The 21,857-nt window shown below is 41.3% G+C and overlaps 3 protein-coding genes across 3 annotated transcripts in view; 2 read left to right on the forward strand and 1 right to left on the reverse strand.

Moving 5' to 3' along the window:
• The window catches only part of LOC111600504, a gene marked incomplete at its 3' end in the record, with an annotated part of 57,140 nt that overhangs the window by 30,851 nt on the left and 4,432 nt on the right, over positions 1 to 21,857 (reverse strand). The gene's annotated exons all lie outside the window — the stretch shown is intronic.
• Positions 13,756 to 15,650, forward strand: LOC111600475. Its single transcript, XM_023316586.2, has 3 exons — positions 13,756 to 15,200; positions 15,266 to 15,430; positions 15,485 to 15,650. The coding sequence occupies exons 1-3, from the start codon at positions 14,940 to 14,942 to the stop codon at positions 15,638 to 15,640; spliced, it is 582 nt and encodes a 193-aa protein (XP_023172354.2). The 5' UTR covers positions 13,756 to 14,939; the 3' UTR covers positions 15,641 to 15,650.
• On the forward strand, positions 18,317 to 21,180 carry LOC111600474 (mitochondrial dicarboxylate carrier). Its single transcript, XM_023316585.2, has 4 exons — positions 18,317 to 18,695; positions 18,748 to 18,985; positions 19,481 to 20,334; positions 20,394 to 21,180. Exons 1-3 carry the CDS (start codon positions 18,527 to 18,529, stop codon positions 19,953 to 19,955), a joined length of 882 nt encoding a protein of 293 aa, XP_023172353.1. The 5' UTR covers positions 18,317 to 18,526; the 3' UTR covers positions 19,956 to 20,334; positions 20,394 to 21,180.

A 21,857-nucleotide genomic window follows, 5' to 3' on the forward strand; every position in this document is an offset into this window, starting at 1 on the left:
TAATGATCGACAAATATCTAGACAGAAATAAATACTAAATGTCTGTGATCGATTCATATTTAAGTAAAAATCTAGGAAATTAGACCATTAGACAATATTAATGATCGATAAATATCTACAGAGAAAGATGAACATGACTAAATGTCTTTGATCGATTAATATCTAAATAGGAATCTCAGGTAATAGACCTACTAAATGCATTCATGATCGATACACATTTAAAGAGAAATCTCTGATAATATAACTACGTATAGCAGTAATAATGTTCATGATTAATGAGCTCTCATACTCTATCGATATCAACTGCAGTAAAGTCTTAAAATATCGATTAATAACAATGTGCTCTTGCAATGCATCTGGCAATTGCAATCAATTTGAGTTGATAGGCCGATGTTGCAGATATGCAATCAGTACGTTTAATAAATGCCAAAAGGTAGTTATTAGTTATGGCTCCTCTGGAGCTGCACTTATTCTAATTGGCGACCATTAAGAGAACAGCGCACAGAGTCAGCTCAAGTCGAAAGGGGGAAATTATGAACAACCTGTTTTGTTTTTGTGTTGTTTGCAAAAATCCTTGTAATGACTTCTCATCTAAATATGGATGCATGCCCGGTAGCTGGGCTCGGAATCGTATTCGAAATCAGGGGTAAAGACAACGATGCATCGGCTACTGCGCGGCTTGTTTATAATTAGCATTTTTGCCGATTGCCGGCCGCTTGATAAGCCATTGTGTGAGACAAAATGCAAGATTTATAGCGACAGGATATTGAGAGATTCTTTGACCAAGCCAAGCCAAACTGGACACCAGCTCGCCCCTTCGTCAGAGCTTGTCTTCTCGGCGAGACAGATGCAACATCCTGTCCATAACTTTGGCTGCTGTTGCGGCTGTCGCTGAAATTGCATTCGCATTCGCATTGGCATTGGCATTGGCTTGACCATGGCTGTCTGTCTGCCAGTTGGGGCGTCACTGTTTGCTCCACATGTTGCACGTCCATGTCTGACTCTGACTCTGACTCTGCTCTTTCTCTGGCTCTCTTTGCCCCTCTCTCGTTTTACAAATGCACATAAATTTTAATGTAATCACATTCACAGTCCGACTTGGCCATAGCCCATAGCTTGACCGTCACTGTAGCTGCCAGCTGAAAGTGTTGCCAACTTAGCCATAAACAAGCTAGTTCTAGCCGGAAATATATATATATGAGGGATTTTTGTGCATTTAAAATATATGAAAAATAGATTTTTTGAATGGTATTCAAAGAAATGACTAAAACTCTAAAAACTTTTTAATAGTGTTGGTAAACGCAATATAATTTGAGTATTTATTTATGAAAAATAGAATATATGAATATTCACTCTAAATAAATAAATAAATTATTAGATATATAAATAAAAACCGAAGAAACGTCTACAAAAACAGCTACAATTACACTTAAAAAAGCTAAACTTTCCGAAAATCAAGCTAGTTTCGCAACACTGAGCTCAGCAGCTCTGTCGACTGTGGTGCAACGCATTCAGGGATTTTGCAACATTTCATTCAATTTAATTCGAGTTGAATGCCGTCGTCGTCGTCGTTGTCGTCGTTCGATTGTTGGAGCCCCGGCGTTTTGATTTGGCTGCCCCTGTCTGAGTCGAGCGTCTGCTGCATGCAGCAGGCTGCAGTTGTGGCGGAGGAAGGTAGCGGAGTCGTCGCTGCAGGTATAGAGTCTGTAAGCTGGAGTCAGAGACGACGCAGTCAGAGCCGGAGCCAGTTCTGTTTGCCTGTCAGTTGGTCTGTCTGCGCGCTGGCTCTTTATCCAGGCGCTCGCTATTTATTTCGCATTCGCAATGACAGCGAAGGGTTTGCTCCCCCTGCCATACCCCTCTAGCTGTGCACTAGGCACATAATTAAGTATGTTTTTTTTTTTGGCCAAAAAGTTGACGTGTGGAAAAGGCAAAACGGCGAAACGCAAAACGCAAAAGTTTTTGTGCCAACTCATGGCCTCCGAACTTGGCAGACAAGTAGTAGCTGAGTGCGACACTTTTCTGGAACGCATTAAGGACATTGTCGGCAGCTAGTTACAGAGTGGCGCCAAAAAGTAGGCAGCTAACCAGTCCCTAACCCGCACCTATAGTCGCCTGAGTGCCTTTATTTATGCACTTTGCTGACGCGTCGGCTAAGTCCGTTGCCCGTCGCCTCGCTGAGCACCAGCCTGACCAAAAGGCAAGCTCACACACTCACACACAAAATTTCATTGGCAAACTTTTGGTCGACAGGGCTGTAACCAAACTGAAGAGTTCTTCACTGCAGTGCGTGCGACTAGCTAATGCGCTTACTGCTGCTTAGAGGCTACAGGGATTAAAAGTTAAGTGCTATATGCTTGCACTCTATATGTTTTCAGTTGAATTTTGTAAACTCTTCTTTTGCAGTTTGCTAAATATCCTCTTGAAGCTGTAGCTGGTAATCGATTGTTATCGATTTTTTTAAAGAACATAAATTATGTTATTAATTTATGTTAAAATTTTATATGAATGGTGTATGCTATATCATTAAAGCTTTTTAATTAATTAATGTCGATACTTATCGATATCCCTAAGATAGTTTAGAAAAGTTAATATGTCAGTGAAAATGTTTTATATGCGTAATTTCTGCATTACTTTCTGTCTTTCAGCTCTTACAAATTTATCGATATTTATCGATATGTTGACAAAAAAAGTTAATATGTAAGTGAAAATGTTTTATAAGCGTTATTTCTGCATTACTTTCTGTCTTTCAGCTCTTACAAATTTATCGATATTTATCGATTTATTGATATACGAAAAAATTATATTATTTCACTAAAAGTCTGGTATTTACATGATTATGAATGCTATATTTGGAATTTAAGGACATACGCTCTTAAAATACACAAGACATGCTCTTAGAACTGTATCTTGTAATCGATAATTATCGATTTGTTAAGGTAATATAATGTAAGTTTATCATTATCATGAAGCTGATATAAAAACTAATGCTTTGATTGATATTTATCGATTTAGCGAAAATAGATTTATCGATAAATGTGAAAGAATATTTTTACATGAGTATATTTATAGATACAATATTGAAGTGCAGCTCTTGCCTCTATTCTATTTATGATCTTGCCTGTTACATAAGCGTCCACCAGTTCATTATAGCCCCTAGTATCCACTTCTATGGCCGTATAGATTATAGCAGTAGCTACGTCACTGGTCAGCACATTCTTGGCTGCCCTACACCGACCACTCCTTTACCACTGCTCAGCGACCCAAAAGTTTTGCCATTTTTGGCTTTGAAAATTTGATTTGGAAAATGCGTGTGCGGCTGTCTCTTAACTGTCTATCGTCTGGGTTTTTCATTTTGCTATTTAATTTTTATTATTTTTGCTCGTCTCCCTTTTCCAGAGACTCACGACGGACAGAAATTAATCAAGATATTAACAACCCTGCGAGCCAAACCAATTTCTGACGGCCTGAAAAAAGGGTTTATTTGGCCAAGGTCAAAATTGAGTTATGAATTATTGAATAAGTTTGACGCATGGCATTTGAATTCATTTGGAGCGCGGCAGACAACCTGTTGAGAATTTTGTAGAGTGAGAGCAAGAGACTGACAGAGAGGGAGGCAACTGTTCATTAGCTGATTCCATGAGCTGGATAGCCCAACCAAAGCTGCATCAAAGGCAGCTGCTCGACTGCTCTCACTGATTGGTTGCCAGTTAACGCCTTTCAGACAGACACACACACACACACACACTTGCAATCAATGCCGTGTTGATTATGCAATAATACAAAAAAATAAATTTGCAAACATAGCCAGACACAAAAACTTCCAAAAAAAAAACAGAAAAAGAAAAGAGAACCAAAACCAAAACCTTTTGCTCCCTCGACCCAAATTGCAGGCAGAAACTGTTTGCGATTGTGTCTCGACGTAAACGCATGAAATGTTCGCCCACTCAAAGGGTCGCGCAGACACACGTGTGAAGAGGGGGGAGCGGGCGGGGGCGGCGCGAGCGGTGTTAGTCGCATGTGCATCAGACAAAGGAGTGTGAGAAGTCTCAATCTCGCTCCCGCATTCTCTATCTCTCCCTATCTCTCTCGCTCCCTCTGTCTCCCACAGCGTGCTCCTTTGTGCAGGCAACAGAAAATAAAGTTTATGACTTTGACTGCCGATGGCGACGCCGACGCCGCTGCCGCCACCGCTGCCGCCTCTGCTGCTGTTGCTACTGCTGCCCTCACAGTCTGCACCGGCGACGATGTTGGCGGCGTCTATTATTGTCGATTTTGCATTGTTGCCTAGCACTTGAGGCTGCGCACAGTGGAGCAAAATAGTCAAAAGTGGTTGGACAGACGCTTGAACAAACACAGAAGTTCAATCAAAAGAATTTCCAATTGTATAGCATTTTCTGGCTGGCGACTTCTAATAAGTTGCTACTTGTTCAGAGAACTAGTTCATTTGCATTCTTGCACCACACAGTGGAACGAAGTACTCAGAAGTCGGCAAGCTCTTCAACTTAATACGGAAGTCGTATAGCTGGTTAGTTTCCTCTCATGCATGGAACTAGTTCAATTGTGTGTATTTTATTGTTCAGCTCTTGTTCGTTTTCAATTATTCATGGAATTAGTTAAAGCCAACTTTCTACCTGTTGAGTTGAGTATGACTTCCATTGCCTAACACTCAACTCGTTCTGACAGCTGGCTTTTCCACTGTCATCAGAAACACGTGTGCTACAAATTACCAAGTACTTAGGTACAGATATGCAAATTTAGCTCTATTTATGTTCAGGCATCTGTGAAGGAATATTTTAACTATTAATCAAATAGAGTCTGAACACCCTGTTTATCACATTTATTATGACATTAGGGCTGTAGTGTTGAGACATGGCTTAAACAAACAGCTGTCGAGAACATTTGCTAGTTCCTGGTTCCAGGCAACAAATTTGTCTTCTTTCATTGTTCCAGGTATCTAGTTCGTAGCCTTTTTATGTCTAGCAAATGTAACTAGTTGTTTCTTTGACTATTTTCACTAGTTACTGGTTCGCTAAATCTGTTCATCTTAACAAGTTCTTAGACATACATTGTGTTCAAATAAACTAGTTTAATTCTAGGCAATTCGTAGGGCATATTTTTAGTTCGAGTTTCACTCAAATGAACCGACTACTACGGGAATTTAGCTTGCCTCTCGCTCATTGCCAACTAGTTCTTCAGCCTATTTCTGTTCTAACTCCTTTGCTAACTGCCAACAAACTAACTGTATAATAGTAATTCCCATTCTGGCGCACTCCAGCGGCAACATGAGCAAACATGCACACACAGAGAGCTGCTAACCACCCACCGATTGAGCCTTTGCCGACGGGCACTCTAAATACACGAGACACGAGACGACAAACAAAGCCAAAAGGCGTTGCGAAACTTTAGCGCGTCATTCAACCTCATCCAGTCCAAATATTGCACCCTCGAGCAAATGCACACCCAGACAGACACACACAAATATATATATATATATACACACATTTATAGCACGAAAATTAAGTGAAGCGTAAGCTGAAATGCACTCCCACTCGTCGTCAGCCCGCCGCAGCGAATTTCTTCGTCCGCTCGCCGTGCGCCCGACGCACTCCGTCTGGCTCAATGTCTGGCACTTGCCGCATGGTTCTCGCTCTCTCTTTCTCTGCCTCTGCCTCGATGTGTGCGTGTGTGTGTGTGCTGCTTAACCTTGAAAAACGAACAAGTCCAGTCGCAGTCGACACTCTCCACGCCCCCTGCGCCCGCCTGACAGTTGACTGGCGGCGAAGCCGGCAATGATTTTTCGTCCTCGTCGTAAAATGAATTTTACGAAATATTCGCCGCCTGTTTCAATACTCTATTCACTTAGTGAAGTGAAGCATATTAGTTATATCGAAATTTAGAAAATTAAGCAAATTTTTTAATTAATTATATATAATTTTAACTTAAATTTTAATAACAATAGATCGCTTACAAGTTTACAGAAAGCTCAGCTAAATCTTGAAAGCAAGGCCTATTCTAAGGCTAAGGCTAAGGTCTCACAGAGGTCGACATCAGCTGGACAGTAACGTCTGCCTAAACAGTGTAACTCACAGTCAATTCTAGCCTTCAGCTCTGGCTGCCTCTTGTTATTATGTAGTAGAATTTTTGAAGAAGCAGCTGAGAGAAGCAGAAATAGGCAGCAGCAGCAGGAGCCCCAAAAAAGATACAGCGAGGCGCTTGAATTGAATAACTTTTTTTTTTGTTTTCTTTCGGGTTGGAGGCCTTTGCATAAGTGCCACCCTAAAAACTCAGCAGCCTGGCAAACCCTAGGCCCCAAAGAGAGTTGTCTGCGAGAAAAGGGTTTTGCCCACATTATTATTATAGCAAATACACTGAGGCGCAGGATATGGCAGGCTGCCTGGCTGGCTGGCTGGCTGGCAGGCTTCAAGTCCAAAGTTAAAATGAATTACAAACACTTTTTGTTGTCCTTGAAAGCGCGCCGGCAATAGCCGCGCAGGAGTTGCTTATATTTATATATAAATATGTATACACAGCCTGTGCGGAAATGTGAAAGGTTGACTTGTGTAAAAGGTGCCCAGCGCGCGGTTTATTTATGAGTTTTGTCTTGTCTGTCCATCTGCCCATCTGTCTGTCTGTCTGTCTGCCTGCCGTCTCAAGACATTCGCAAACGTCTCTCAATGAGTCCACACGTTCAGGTCCGGGGCCCACGTCAAAGCTGTGTCTGGCTGTCGCCGTTGCTTGGCGAATGCATCAATAATGCTACAGCGCATCAACTTTTGCTTCTTCTTCTCCTTGTTATACTCGTTTTTAAAGTTAAAAGGAGTATATGGGCTACAGGCTATGATGAAAGCTAGAGGCTTGGGCATTGGATATACTTGTCCGATCAGTGGTTCAGCTTAGATAGCTACGTTAAGGCGAAGATTTAAGCTTATGAAACTTGTCTATAGAGCATATTCGATCTCAGATGAAAGACTAACTCTAATAGAAGGTTCGACTTCGACGATCTGCTTTACAAAATCAACTGAAGGAAATACTGAGGATCTACTCTAGTGAGAGTGACTTTCCCTAGCTAGGGATCTTCGACTTGAAACTTGCTCTACTGAGTAGATCTGAAGAATGTTTCGAAATAGAATTTCTTCTTGCAACGTGAGCGAGCATTGCGCTGTTAGTTGACAGCCGAGTGCAATGTTCTTGCTGCTTGTTGTTGTAGTTATTGCTGTTGTTGTAGCTGCAATTGTCTGGCCCGGGGTCCATCTGTGCCGCTTCATTTGGTCGTCGTCGGCAACGTAGCCGACGCCGCTCAAATTAATGAAAACTAATGCGACACTGAGAAATTGATGATTGCCTCCGACGCCGCTGTCGCTGCCGTCGTCGCCGCTGCCTGTCTGTGCATCATCTGATGAAGCAGTACCGCTCTCCGCTCCACTTGCCTCAACTGCTGATGGGCATGGACATTAAAATGACTGCGTCTGCGCTCGCCATGCACTTTGGGGTCGGTTGCGGGCTGCAATCAACGACAGACGACAGTCGTCAGTTGAGAGAGTCGAGAGTGGCGAGTGGCGAGTGGAGAGTCGAGAGTCGTGGACAACAGCCAACCAAGTTCCAGACTGATTGATGCCGCCAATAAAATTAGCTGGGAATTGTATGCTTTCGATTTCGTATGCCTTCGTCCAGTCATTTGAATGCCCAACAACTCGCAGCTCTGATACCATCTGATCACAATTTTTGTTTTTGCTTTTGTTTTTAGCAATATTTGAAACTAACTTAAATATCAGTGGGGCATCTATAAACTAAGTTGTCTAGACTGTTTATGATCTTACAGATTGCTTTTGTTACTAGTTTTGCCTGTGACTTAAATAAAAATTTGCGTAAAATTCATAAAAGTCCCAAATACATAAAAGGCCAAAACTTTGAATATTTAACGTGCTTATCTTAAGTCTCTTGTCATTAGTATGAGCTCTGCAAGAGCCATCTTCAGCCTTATTTATATAAATTATACAACGTAAAATGAAAGCTTGTTTAAGTCATGAAAAAGGAAAATTCATGTGTTAATTGAACTTTTCTCTAATGCTTAGGCTGCCTGGAGAAAATGTTGTTAGCTAAGCTGGCCATGGATATTTGAAGATGGCTCAAGTCATTAGCGAGGAATGGAAAAGTGTACTTTTGTCTATTTTGTATTGGAATAAATGTTATTATTACTAGAAGAGCTAGCTATGAATAGTCTAAGAGATAGCTCTGTGTGTTTAATATAAATTGGAGTAATGTTGAAATGAATGTTTGGTTGGAATTTGCCATTGATTTGAGGAAAGAAAATATAGAGTTATGTCGAAACCTGACAGCTTTAAGAACAGACTCCAAAATTTATTTACCTTTGATTGTACCTGCATAATATACATGCATATAACAACCTTCACAGTAGAGGCAGATCATGCTAGGTACCAATATTAAGAACCGTTCAAGCGCTGTTAATAGATCACGATTCCCAAATTAACTATTTCAGAATGGAATCTGAAGCAATCACATAAATAAATAAATGATTAAAATGCTCAAGGCTCTGTTTTTGTTTAAACACTTCTAGATAATAAACAGACTCTCCTTTGCCAGTCCAAAACTTTGCTTTTTAAACAAGAAAAAGGCAGCAAAATTCATAGACAGAATTGCTTTCTAAGCTACAAATCTTTGGGCATCTTAACACAGTTGTTAACAAGTTTTATTCTGTTGCCGCTTTTGCAAAGAAAAAGCTTCAAAAATTATAGATAAAATTCTTCTATATATTCAAGAATTGTCACAATTTAAGCTAAGCCTTTAGTTATAATTCAAACTTAATTCTATCTAACTAAAACTTTGCTTTCATCACGTGCCTATAGATATTGAAAGTGTAAATACTTATAGCCAGAGTCGACTTTAGTCACCTTTCAGAATCGCAAGTAAACAAAGCTTTGGCTTTAGTTGTGTTGCATCAGCTTTCGCGCTTCGATTGCTGCGCTTTCGTCACTCGCCTTAATTTGTCTCAGTGTACTGCCTATGTATGTGTATGTATATCAAGTGAGCTCTCATTTCCATTGAAATTGCACCTCTCAAACAGTGTAGCCGAGTGTTTGGCTAATATTCTCATTGGTTAACCGTCTGGCTGGTTGCTTATCTGGCCCACAATTATTTGCCATGGGAAAACGAGGGCCTATTCACTGGAATTTTTTTACTGTGCTTTTTATTTGACTTATGACGAGAGTTTTTGTTTTTTTTTCATGTTTTTTTTTTTTTACTGTGTGTGGGCTGCTTGTTGCGCCCGTTGTTTGCCTCACTCGTTTGTGTCGTTGTTTCGCTTAACTTTTTCATTGCCAGACAGTGCGCAAACATTTGCAAGTATTAATTAACGCTTTGTTGAAGTTTGCGCTTCGATGTCGCCGACAGGGCGACATGGTTTGCTATGTCTACATACTCGACTTTTTTTTTTTTTTTTTTGGTCTAATATTACGTAGCCGCACCGTTTTGCCTTTCGAGTGAGACAGATTTGAGACTGGAAGTTATTCCCGTCGCTCACTCAATTATTCAGGCATAATAAGCAAATTGTTTTAATATGCATAAATATCTTGTACGCCATTTGGCAAACAAGTCAAAAACTGCCAGACGAGCTGGCAGGCGAGACAGCGGTGTCGTCAGTGAGGTGAACAGGGGTTGGCCTTCAAGGTGTATTTACATATATTTAACCTTCAAGATCCGCAGACTAAATATGCCAACGGCAAGCCGAGCGACAAACATTTGCCCCATGCGGCCTAGGCGACTTTGCCAATACCCCACAGCAGGCAGGCTGAGGGCTCGGGCTGCGTTGGCTGCTCCAAATGGCCAACCATGTAGCGCAGTCTAGTCTGCCTCATTTGCCTCGGTACTTCCACAAAATTACGTTACGTTACGTGCGTGCTCTGTCTGTGTGTGGCATTCAGAAGCGAGGGGGCGTGCACCGAGGGTGTGGGCGTGGGTGTGGCCATGAACAGGGGAGCAACAAATAAAAGCTCAGGCCACAACACAGAGCAGATAACTAACTACGCATAAGCGAGAACGAAGGATATGCGTTGCAGAAACCGCACGGCTGTTAGCTGAGAAGGATTAGGGAAAAGTGGGCTACGGCAAGGGGTTAGTTTGACTATCGAATACCCTAGATACAGCCATTAATTAATTTAGAGTAACGACTAGGACTGCGCAGCAACTTGAGGGGAATTAAACTGAAGCGAATACATAAAAGACTGAAGCAGAAACGTAACTAGCCAAGGTTAATTGGTTAAGACAAATGCCTGTGCCTTCAATTATATAATTAGAGGAATGTCTATTGGGTGATGAAAGTCTGTCTTGCCACATATGTGTGTGAATAAACAAGGAAGGAAGATAAAACCTACAAATCCGCCAGGTCATGATGAAAATATAAGACTCAAACTGCGAAACCGCGATAATCTTGCAAATCATAAAGCAAACGAAGGAATTTCTTATAAGTTTCAAATCCTAGCTTTGATTAATGACAAGAGCAAGAGACAACAGTTTGATACCTTTAAAGGAGAAATTCACTTGAATCCAACTTGATTCGTTTCAAATTTGTTTTACTTGCTCTCTTGGACTATGGGCAAATAATGAGCTTCCTTAGGGTCAACGGAGCTCAAATCTAAAACCCTCTTGAACCACTTTAGCAGGCTACAGGGTATAGCAAAAAGGAACGAAAAGGTTGGGCAATGCAAAGGGCAGCGGGACATGTTCGCTGTCTGTGTGCCGTTACGTATACGCACATGCAAACATGCACGACGTAATGCGAGCTCAAGGACACCAGCCAAATCAAACAAAAAAAAACTGAAAAAAAGAATGTGCTGCCTACGCATATTTACGCATACATAAGCATTCGCATTAAGTTGTGTGCTATGCGGCGTATACGTAATGCTGGCAAAATAAAGCATACGCCGTGTGGCCGCCTGCCGCTCGACGTAGGCGTCGGAAGTAGGCAACCGAAAGGAAGTAGAGACAACAATTTTTGTGCGCACCTCACATTATGCTATGTAAACAGTGTGTCGCTCTCTCTGTGTGTGTGTGTGTGTGTAGAACTTCTATTTATTTAATATACAAATATGACAGTAAATGTATGTGACGACAGCTTAGACATTTATGCGCAGTTAAGCTGATTGAAGATTGTGCGATTTCATTTTTTAAGGTCTGGCTAATATAAACATTAGCAGCTTGCGTTACCGAATAAATTATGGCCTTAAGCTGACGCATGTTTTTTATTTTTATCTTTTTTTTTATTTTGCCAAAGTGGACTTTAAATGCTTGAAATATAAATTAAGTGAATGTTTGTGTTGGGCGCTGTCTGCATTATGTCTGCAGCTCTTATTTATGTAAACTCTTTTTTGTTATCTAGCAAATTAATATTTTGATTGATAGCGAAACTTATTTAGTTTAGGCAGAGCAGGAAATTAGCAGCATTGACTGGGTTGGAAACTAGAAACTAAAACACTAGACTAACTATGAATGTGATATGAAGCTTTATTACAAATAAATATATTATTAAAAATATATTATTATTAAGATATTTATTTCTTTTTATTGTTAACAATAATTAATTGCTTACAGCCAAGTCTATGTTTAAAAATTAATACGTTTCCTTTTTGCCTTTACGTTATTTGGAATTTAGACTTCTTGTAGCTTGACAGACTTTTATATTAGATTCTTTTTTGCCTTTTAAATGCTTTTATTTGCCAATAATTTAAGTTTCTTTACATCACTATATGTGTTTGATTGATCTACTAGGCTCAGGCAATATAAAACTTAAAACCTTTCTTAAGCTTGGCTTGCTTTTGCTCTTATTTGAATTTCTTGCAATTTTCAACTTTTAAAACTTTTCTCTTGAAACTTGCATTTGTAAAACTAGGTCTGTTAATGAGAGAAAATTTCGTTTTGCCTTCAGAAGTTTTAATTATAATAATATATAAATAAAGTTAAATATATAAATGTAAATATAGTTAAAAACTATAAGCCTTACTATTATCTAAATATCATTGCTTAAGTTGGTCTGTGACTAAGCTATAATAAACTCGTGATCAGACATCTATCAACAGCTTCACTTTTAAGCAAAATAAGTCTTCAAACTGTTCACTTTTTATATCTGTTTTTCTCATCTCATTTTTTTAAATTTTAATTTAAATTTATTTAAATTTTTTTACTCAACTTCATATTCCACTCTTTTCCTGATTCAGTTTACTCCTGCTCTCTTATTTCTAGCTGCCTCAGCTTAACCTGTCTACTGTATTTATTAACTCAGCTTTTATTAACTATTCTCTGAATAGCCAGTTCTACTTTAACCATAAATGTCATCAACAATTCATCAAACGTTGCTCGAGTTTGGGTAAAGGCTCTGCGCCTGCGAGCCTTTCATATTGATGGCCAAATGTTGTATTTAATGCTCCTACGCAATTTAACTAATTACGATACTTATATAGCTTAAATAAACGTATGGCAGACATTGAGAATAGTTAGATAAACAATCAGACAGACTGATAGGCAGTCTGACAGCCAGACGGGGTCACGTTTGTGTGTAATAATCACAATTTGTATTTGTTTCTTTTTTGTTTGGGTTTTTTTTATTGTTTTATTATGCATTTTTTATTATTCATTATCAATGGGCTGGCTGTTGGGTCTGGTTGGGTCTTTACGCTCGGGTCGTTCGGGGTCTATTGAAAGTGAGTTAAATCAACTGTCGCGACATGCTTAAGCCTTAAGCAATCAGTGAATGGCGCATGTACACATGCACACGAGTCTCAGCTGCTGCGCTGCAATTAGCTTTGGCTAATCAACGAGAGAGAGTGCAAGTGTGTGTGTGTGAGTGCATGTGTGCGAGAGTGTGTGTGCGTCTGCGTCTGAGTTTTATTGCGCTCAGCTGAGTCAGTTTGCACGCTCAGTTATGCAGTCAGTCAGTCAGTTACTCAATCGATTCGCTGGCCGATGAACTGCGCCGGCCCCAATGGATTTCTGATTGCAGTTGCTAAAGTTGTGTGAGTGTGTGTGCTGGCGTATGTTTGCTTGTCTGGTTTGGTTTGCTCTGGCTAGCTCTGTGCATGCCAGCTAATGCGCACGTGTCCCATTCATCAAGCAGGCAGCTGGCCATGGCGCGTGGCTTGGCCCATTTGAATGGCTTCAGGCATAGTCCAAAGTCAATTGCAACTGCACTGCGACGCACATAGCGAAGCCCAAAGTCAAACCTGAACCCTGAAGTAAATCTCCAATTGGCGTTGTCCGCCTGCGGCTCATGCTCGTCTTATCGTCTTCGATCGTTGCCCCAAAACGCACGCGCGTTGAGCTTTCGTTGCGCGTTCAATGAACGCACTTTTCAGTTTCATTTTGTTGACTCTTATTTATACCCTAACACAAGCTATTTACGGCGTTAATTATGCACTTGTTTTGTACACATTTTTGAGAGAATAAAATGCAAATTGACAGTTAAATAACAAACTGCCAGGCAGACTGAGAGAAACTATCTAAATGAACTCTGTCTGTCTGCCTAGCAGACAGCAGTATGTCTAGACCTGCTGCTGCTACTTCACTTATTGTCATAGATATTTATTATATATATATATAGATATATAGCCTAGATTTCATGCTATAATTTATTATGCAAATCCAATTTGACAACGAATTTGTTTTCAAAACTCTTTGTCTGCCATGGAGAGTATTTTGCTGTTCGGCAATGTGAAATTCACAATTTTCTCTCTTCTTTGTGGCTTGTCTTATTTTCTTTTTATGGCTGGGCCACAGATATGCACATAAATACCTTAAATACAACAATAATTTTTGAGAGCTGACGCTGAGGCAACGACCGCATGGCGAAGCGCGAATCTGGCTGCAGCAACAGACAAGACAAGCGATCAATGCACCTTTGTACAAAGGTGCAACGCCTTGTGAGACACGTGTGTGTTGGTGTTGGTGTGTGTGTGTGCATGCAATGACGCACGAAACGCGATCAGAGCTGAAAGCCAGACTAACGTTACCAACGCGAATGCCAGTCGAAGCAGCAAACTTGACCAACATGACTCCATGGCTATTTTTAGCACAGCTGCCGCTGCTGCCGCTGCTGCTGTGGCTGTTGACTGCAATTGGCCCAGACAAAAATTGTTGTTGCCCAAAGCTGGCTGGCTGGCTGCAACGGCTGCGTCTTCGTCTTCATCTTTGTCTTTTTTTTCGCTTTTGATCAGATTTATGCGTGAAGCGACGTTTAACCCGAGGTCGTAACAAGAAAAGGGTGGCTCGCATACTCTGCTGCAGGTGGCTTGCATAGCCATGTAACATGCCACTTTAATAGCACTTTTTTACACACACCCACTCACACACACACCACGCAGCCAGATACACGCACATCTGGCCTGTTGTCTCCAAGTCCATTTGGGAACCAGTTCACGGCGTGCGGAAACGTCGCATATCAACCGCATTGTGTCTTGCATCTTTGCCTTTTGCCTTTGCCTTTGCCTCTCTTACCCACATCTTGTTGTTATTTTCGTCTCGCAGCAGCAGCCGCTTTCGCGGCAGACAAATTTATGAGCGTTAAGTGAAGGCCAATAAAATTCTTTTAGTCTGGACTCGTTTCGAGCTCTTGGCTGGCCAGCATTTTACCTTTGTATATTTTCACAATATCTTCGACTTTGCCCTTCACTCTGCTAACAAAAAAACTCTGCGTATATTAATTGCATCCGCTTGAATCAATAAGGGCGTCAAACTCTTTGAGAGTATTGAGTTTTTATATATTATATAGAATAATCTCTTGATTTTAGATAATTCTATTATAATTGCGTTTAATCACCGTGTAAACGCGAATCGAACAATGAATTTCGTATTAATTGCACTGACTTTGAATGGCCTATGGAACGATAACATTTTGAAGCTTCGTTTCATATTCGATTTCACAGCATGTTGAGATGGTTGCTCTTTTGCTCCTCCCTGAGTTGTTGCCTAATGGTAAGCGAAATCCATGCAGTCCGACAGCAGCTGCGACTCTGAAACTCTTTCTCAATTTGCAGTGCATCATGGCACACGTGACATTTACGAATCTGAAGTGCAACTTCACGAATAACAAGATTGGAGAGTTTCAGTATTGCCAAATTAAGGCGGTCAATCGCACCCACAAGTACATCAGCATCTATGCGAAAATCTTTCCGAAATCCATAGACAATGTAACGGTAAGCGGCACGTCGACTGTGGCGAATGAAGATCCTCTCTAAATATGTCAACTTCTGGCCAACAGGTGAACTTGCAGTGCATGCGCAATAACAATGGCTTTAAGCCCTTTATAATAATCAAATCGTTTGATGCGTGCAAATTTCTAAAGAATCCGACAAATCCAATTTTGATCTCGTATTACAATACCTTCAAAGATCGCTCCAACATCAATCACACGTGTCCCTATGATGTGAGTAGCTCAACTGCGCCACTTACATAACACTAACTTCTTCTGCTCACTTAGCATGACATTATCATCGACAAGGTCTATACGGGCAATCATGACTTGTTGTTCAGCCGATTTCTGCCCATACCGCATGGCGACTATGTCATCGTAGTAACGTTCTTTGTCTACAATGCTGAGGCGAGCAAGGTTCATCTTTATTTGAAAATATCTTAAGGCAAGAATTTAACACGGCTCATAAAATATTTGTGAAATTTCTGTGTGCAAATAAATTAAAGAGCATAAACATGATGTCTATTAATCTACAGGGTTTGCGCCTTCAGTTTTTAATAATATTAAGTGTACTTGGAATTTCTGTTCTCTAATGACATTGAATATGAAATTGTTTTCACTTCGGTTCACGGCATGTCCCCAGAGTCTGGCCCGAATGCTGCTCAAGCAGCCAAGTCAGGTGAAGCGACAGCTAATCGCTTGGGTAAATAGTTTACTCTGGACAGCAACTGACTCGCCCACTCTCCCACTCTCTCTCTCTCTCTTTCTAGCCTGCTGGCTTGCGTAATTTAGCTGGCGGACTTTGTGGCTTTGCTCTTGAGCCTGTCGGCTTACGCCAGCTGCGCCAATCAGAGCTTTTCGTTAGGTAGCCAATTAATGTTTTACAAAAAAGTTCTGCTACCCAAACTTCGCTATTTGATTCACATTTAAATTGCGCCAAAAAGCGTACAATTTCATTAGCGATACGCATCAAGCTCCAGTTAGTCAAAAATAACGTATACGCATCATCAGTTCATTTAATCACTTAAGTGGCACCTCAGCTATTATCTCAATTGAGCACGAATAGAAAATGTAAATGTAAATATATCGCATATGGAGCTCAATCCATTTTGATGATACAACAAATTTGATAAATAATGACAAAAATACTTAATTGACATCGACTGTATCTAATGCATTTTTAGAGCCTTTGCTTAGCTCTGGGACTCTGGGACTTAAACAAAATTATGTATACAGGCGTACTGCGGCTTGGAAGGACAGCATAAAGTTTTGTTAGAGTTTCAAAATTTGTAAGTTAAGTAACTCCCTCTTAAGATATGTCCAAACCAACTTAACTAATTTAAGACCGCGAACATGCACTTCATCTACTTTTTTTCGTCTATATGCATAGCTTATCTATTTACCCAAAAAATATCTCTGGTATCGATTAGCTTAGCCTTGCTCCAGGGATCGTGTAGCTAATTTTCAGTTTTCCGTTTCAACTCGTTTGCTGGAAATACGTCAGCCCCCTTTAACCCATTGACCCCTTGTTGTGCACACACAAGCTAGCCATAATTAAGACAATACGCCAAGTGAAGAGCCCTTTGGGTGAAATGAAGCGCAAACTGATTGCATTTGCCACTGGAGGTGGACATGAATGTGAACGCTGACATGTTGTAACCATATTGCGGCCTGTGGCATGTCCAACTGGCCCTTATTACCAGCTTGGTCAACTGGCTCGTTAGACTTGGCCAACAGCGAGAGAGAAAGAGAGAGGGAGGGAGAGAGCAAGACATTGCAAAGAAGTGCAATGCGGCAACTACAAAGAAGACGAAGCCCGAAGACGAGGACAACGACGACGACGACGACATCGAAGAGGACGTATCTGGTACACTGATAGCAGACCAGGGCGGCAAACCTCACAGAGGCAAACCTTGGTGGTGGTGGTGCTGCAGCATAGTGGGTTGAAATCGACACTGACACACGCACAGATGTCGCAAACGCTTTGAAGTTGTTTTTGTTTTTGTTTTTGTTGCTGTTTTTTTTTTTTTTTTTGTGAAGTTTGAGCTTGTCTTTTGGCGATGCCGCCGCGTTTCGAATTGCAATCGGCCAGGCAAATGAGCAGCGAAGCGTTTCCCCTACCAAAGCACAGACACACACACACACAGACACACACAGGTGTGCGTGTGTGTTAATTGCATTAAAATGTTTGTAATTGCAATGCGGCATCAGCTCGGCATCAGCTTTCGCATCGCTCTCTTATCGCGGCGAGCAAATCTGTGCACATTCAAAAAATGCCATAGATGCCGCCACATGAAAGAGCGCGAATCGTGTCGTAACTATAATTGCCATAATAACATAATATCGCAGCGGTTGAGAGCTGCGGCAGATGCAGCAATGCGAAATACCAGAAGACCAACTACAAGAAAAGTGAAAGCTGTCGCCACAAATGCCCACGACACAACATGCGTCGTGCTGCACTCGAAGAAAATGCGTGAAATTTCTAATTCGATTTCCCTTCAATTCTGGGGTGGGTAAATGGCTAATGAGAATATATTGGTTTTATGCAATGTCCGTCTTACTGTTCGTTAATGCGTTCGTCCTTACGCCAATCTATTGGTTCTTATGCCTATCTATTCGTCCTTCCGTCTGCTGGTTCGTCCTCCCGTCTATACGCTTGCCCATCTGTCTGTATATTCATCCATTCATCCGTGTGTATGTCCGTCCTTCCATCTTGTTGTTTATCCGTCCGTCTATCCATCCTTCTATCCGTTCATCCTTTCATTCGTCCGTTTGTCCGTCGCCCACCTGAACTTTTGCTCGTCTGTTCGTTTGTTTGTTCGTCTGTCCATTAGTCCGTCTGTCCATTCGTCCGTCTGTCCATTCGTCCGTCAGTCCATTCGTCCGTCTGTCCATTCGTCCGTCTGCCCATTCGTCCGTCTGCCCATTCGTCCGTCTGTCCATTCGTCCGTCTGTCCTACTACTACTACTATGTCTTAAGGTGCTGAATAATAATTATCAATAATAACAGGAAAAATTAAAAAAAAGAAGATTTCAGATTGACAAAAAAAATATTTATATATAGTATATATATAGCCTGGTGAAAACTGTATAATAAATGCCTCTACAAAATGTTAGCTAAAAATTAGTTGGATGAGCTTTGTATCAGAAATCAACGTCTATTTTTCAAAATCCATTATATGTATATAAATAAAAATACGTTTAAATCAACAGTAAGTTTGCTTTTGGCTCGCTAAGTCAAATTTAATGTAAGACATGACACTTCGTGTCTTGGTCGTTCCGTTGTTACGAAACTTTTTATAATAATTTTTCGGTATTTTATTGTGTGGAATGGGTGACATAAATTCTAGTCGACTGCCACGTTGGTGGTCCGGTGGGGTTTGTTCCGCGATGGCAGTAACGACGACACATCCGCTAGATTTGGTAAAGGTTCAGTTGCAGACGCAGTCTGAAAAGGTGCCCGTATCGCGACTGATTAATAACATATATAGGAATGCGGGTAAGCGTGATAAAGAAATAAGGAAATGCAATGCCAAATGAACTTGTTTTAGGACTCCTGGGGTTCTACAGCGGTATTTCGGCGTCATGGTTCCGTCAGCTTACCTACACCACGGCCCGATTTGGTCTGTACGAATATGGTAAGAACTTTGTAGACGCCAATAATATGTCAGCAAAGTTCCAATTGGCCGCGGGGGCGGGTCTGTTGGGTGGAATACTGGGCGTGCCGGGTGATGTGGTAACAGTGCGGCTGCAGAACGATTCCAAGCTGCCGGTGGCCGAGCGTCGAGGGTGAGCAATGAAACCAACCTATTGATTTTAATCACTGAAGGTTGCTTGAATTGGATCAAGATCAGGCAGTGGCAGTTAGCAGAGATGGCGAAGCTGTTGCTCAGCAGTCAGAATAAGATATTGATAGAATTGAAGTTAATTAGCAATTGATTCTCTGCTCTCTCTAGAAGAGTCTAGCATTAAGTTTTACCCATTCAATTCGATTTGAGTGGGGTGTAGTTCAGATCTAGAGTTTTTATATTTGTCACAGTTTTTATAACGTAATTTATATCGATAAATATCGAATTATAGCTCTAAGTTTTCGATCTAATTTAGTTTGATGAATAATAGATTCTACTGTTTGACTAGATTTTCTAGCTCTAGTTTATCGATGACTATTTTACGCCCAGCGATAAGAATCGATTTTCAGCTAGCTTCTTTGAGCACTAAAATATGTTTCACAGATCTCTCTTTCTGTCTGCCTCTCTGCTTTAATAAGATCCTACCATTTCCCAGCTATAAACACGTTTTTGATGGCCTTTATCGGATCGCGAAGGAAGAGGGCTTTAAGAGTCTGTTTCGAGGCACCATACCAGCAGTAACGCGGGCCATACTATTAACAATTGGCACAAATGCCGCATATGACCAGGTTAAGCAGGTTTTAAAGGGTGACGTTGGTATTAAGGAGGGACTTCCCCTGCATTTCCTAACATCAACAATTGCCGGTTTCATTGGCACCATAATGACGCAGCCGATCGATGTGATGAAGACAACGTACATGAATGCACCGCCAGGTGAATTTAGAGGCCTGGCTGATGTTGCTGTTCACACAATGAAACAGGGTCCATTGGCTTTCTACAAGGGCTTCGTGCCGGCTCTGCTGCGCATCAGCCCGAACACGATAATCACCTTTATGCTGTACGAGCAGGCGCGCTTACGCTTTGGATATTTGCCATCCAATGACTCGGACTCAAATAAGAAATTCAAATAGGATTTATATGTTTATATATATATGCATTTACATATATAGATTTATAGACACGGACAATACGTGGCCAACCTGAAGATGCAAACGACGATGTCACAGCCGCTGCATCGGCAATTGCAGCAGTTGGCTTGAGTTGCGCATATTTTCACATGAGGAAACTGGACTGACTGAAGTAGGCGACTGTAAACGGAAGCATCTTTTGGCTTTCTGTCTGTCTCGCCGCCTAGTTGTAGTCGGTTTGTTCGCTTTTTTTACTCTACACGTACTGTAAGTGTAGCAAAGATGTATTGATTATGAGACATTGAATGCTACAGCCAGAATATGGAGTCGAGTAAAGTCGCGCTGCTGTAGCCATCTTACCTGTCTACCCGTTTTTATGCAGGTGCATATTAACAAAACATCAATTCTTAATTTAATAAAATTTGAACTATAAATTTACAGCTTTAAATTCAAGAGCCCAGCCACAGAGTATCCGCTAGTCGTGCACACTTACCGGCTAAGCACTCTACTTGTCTTCCAGCTTTATTTGGTGCACAGTTTTCTGTCTGTCTGGCCATTTCCACACGCCGCCCCGCCGCTTGCCCGTCTGTCTTGTTTGTCAAAGAGAAACAGTTAAATGCCAGTTTACCAGTTAAATCGGAATCAAAGCGAAAACAATGACACAGTAGCAGACCCCCGCCCGTCAGCTACTCCGGCAGACCACAGTCGGAGCGACAGCGACAGCGAGAGCGAGAGCGAGAGCTGAACCCGACCTGCTGCTCGCCAAATGGCAAGTGAAGTAACTGCACGAAAAAAAAATCGTCTAGACACAGACTAGACTCCATAAAAATAATTATTATCGGTTGCAATTTCTGTGCCTGTGCCTGTGCCTGTGCCGGCCACCCCTTGCGCCCCTGACTCCTATAGCTCTCCTCCCTCTACACAAACATGGTTCGGCTTTTCGCTTTGGCGCTCGACTCGATGGACGTCATTCGCATCATTCGTTTTCATCTGCTTCACATTACGATTGTAGCTTCTATTGCTCTCTCTCTCTCTCTCCTCTCACTCTCTTGACTAGTTTCTCTCTTCTTTTTTTCTGTTTCTTACTCAGATTACGTTCGCGATCGAATCTATTTAACGTACTCAAGTCCTGCCTGTGCTGTTCACTACTGAAATGTACATGCAGATCGCTTGCTCTTGTGCTGAATATTAAGTGTTGTGAATTGAGAAGTTTTAGAATATAAATTTTATTTGTTCAATATAATTTTTTAAGAGTGCGTATGGCAGCAAACTGCAAAAGAAACATCAGTTTGATATTTTAATGTGAGTCAATAAAAGTCTGACTCTTTGTGGCGAGCTACAGGCTAGACTAGGTGTTGGGCAAGGGCTGAGTGTGTCGCAATATATATTCAATATTATTGAAACGTTCTCTAAAATGTTCTTCGTTTTATGGAGATTGTAATATTTAGTTATATATGGAAACACATAAAAAATATCATAGATAAGTGAAGAAAGTTTTGCTAATTTTTTAACTTAACGGGTGCTGACTGTACCTCTTATATATGTATGTATATCGTGCATTGGAAAGGGTATTTTATTTTCGTGAACTCCCTCATACGTCAAACTCTCTAGCTTACTCAAGCCCTCTTTATCTGCGTCAGTCTTTCACTTCGATCCTCTCACTCACCGTTCTTCTATCCCTCCGTTCCTCTCTCCCTTTGTTCCTCTCTCCCTCCGTTCCGCTCTCTCCATTCCTCTCTCTCTCCGTTCCTCTCTCCCTCCGTTCCTCTCTCCCTTCCTTCCCCTCTCTTCCCGATCCTCTCCACTCTTTTCCTCTCTCCTTCCCTTCCTCTCCCTCTCTCCCTCTGCCAAGCTCTCCCTCTCCCTCTCTCTCGCTCTCCCTGTCTCCCACTCTCTCTAAGTCTC

The sequence above is a fragment of the Drosophila hydei genome, unplaced genomic scaffold (genome assembly GCF_003285905.1).
Source record: "Drosophila hydei strain 15085-1641.00,03,60 unplaced genomic scaffold, DhydRS2 tig00000283-arrow-arrow-pilon, whole genome shotgun sequence".
NCBI lineage: Eukaryota > Metazoa > Arthropoda > Insecta > Diptera > Drosophilidae > Drosophila > Drosophila hydei.

Excerpts from the sequence above, each read along its gene's own strand:
- LOC111600475 (XM_023316586.2), top strand. The coding sequence starts at position 14,940 with ATGGTTGCTCTTTTGCTCCTCCCTGAGTTGTTGCCTAATGGTAAGCGA. Across the intron at positions 15,201-15,265 it reads AATCCATAGACAATGTAACG|GTGAACTTGCAGTGCATGCG; the intron begins GTAAGCGGCACG and ends TCTGGCCAACAG. Across the intron at positions 15,431-15,484 it reads ATCACACGTGTCCCTATGAT|CATGACATTATCATCGACAA; the intron begins GTGAGTAGCTCA and ends CTGCTCACTTAG.
- LOC111600474 (XM_023316585.2), top strand. The coding sequence starts at position 18,527 with ATGGGTGACATAAATTCTAGTCGACTGCCACGTTGGTGGTCCGGTGGG. Across the intron at positions 18,696-18,747 it reads TAACATATATAGGAATGCGG|GACTCCTGGGGTTCTACAGC; the intron begins GTAAGCGTGATA and ends AACTTGTTTTAG. Across the intron at positions 18,986-19,480 it reads CCGGTGGCCGAGCGTCGAGG|CTATAAACACGTTTTTGATG; the intron begins GTGAGCAATGAA and ends ACCATTTCCCAG.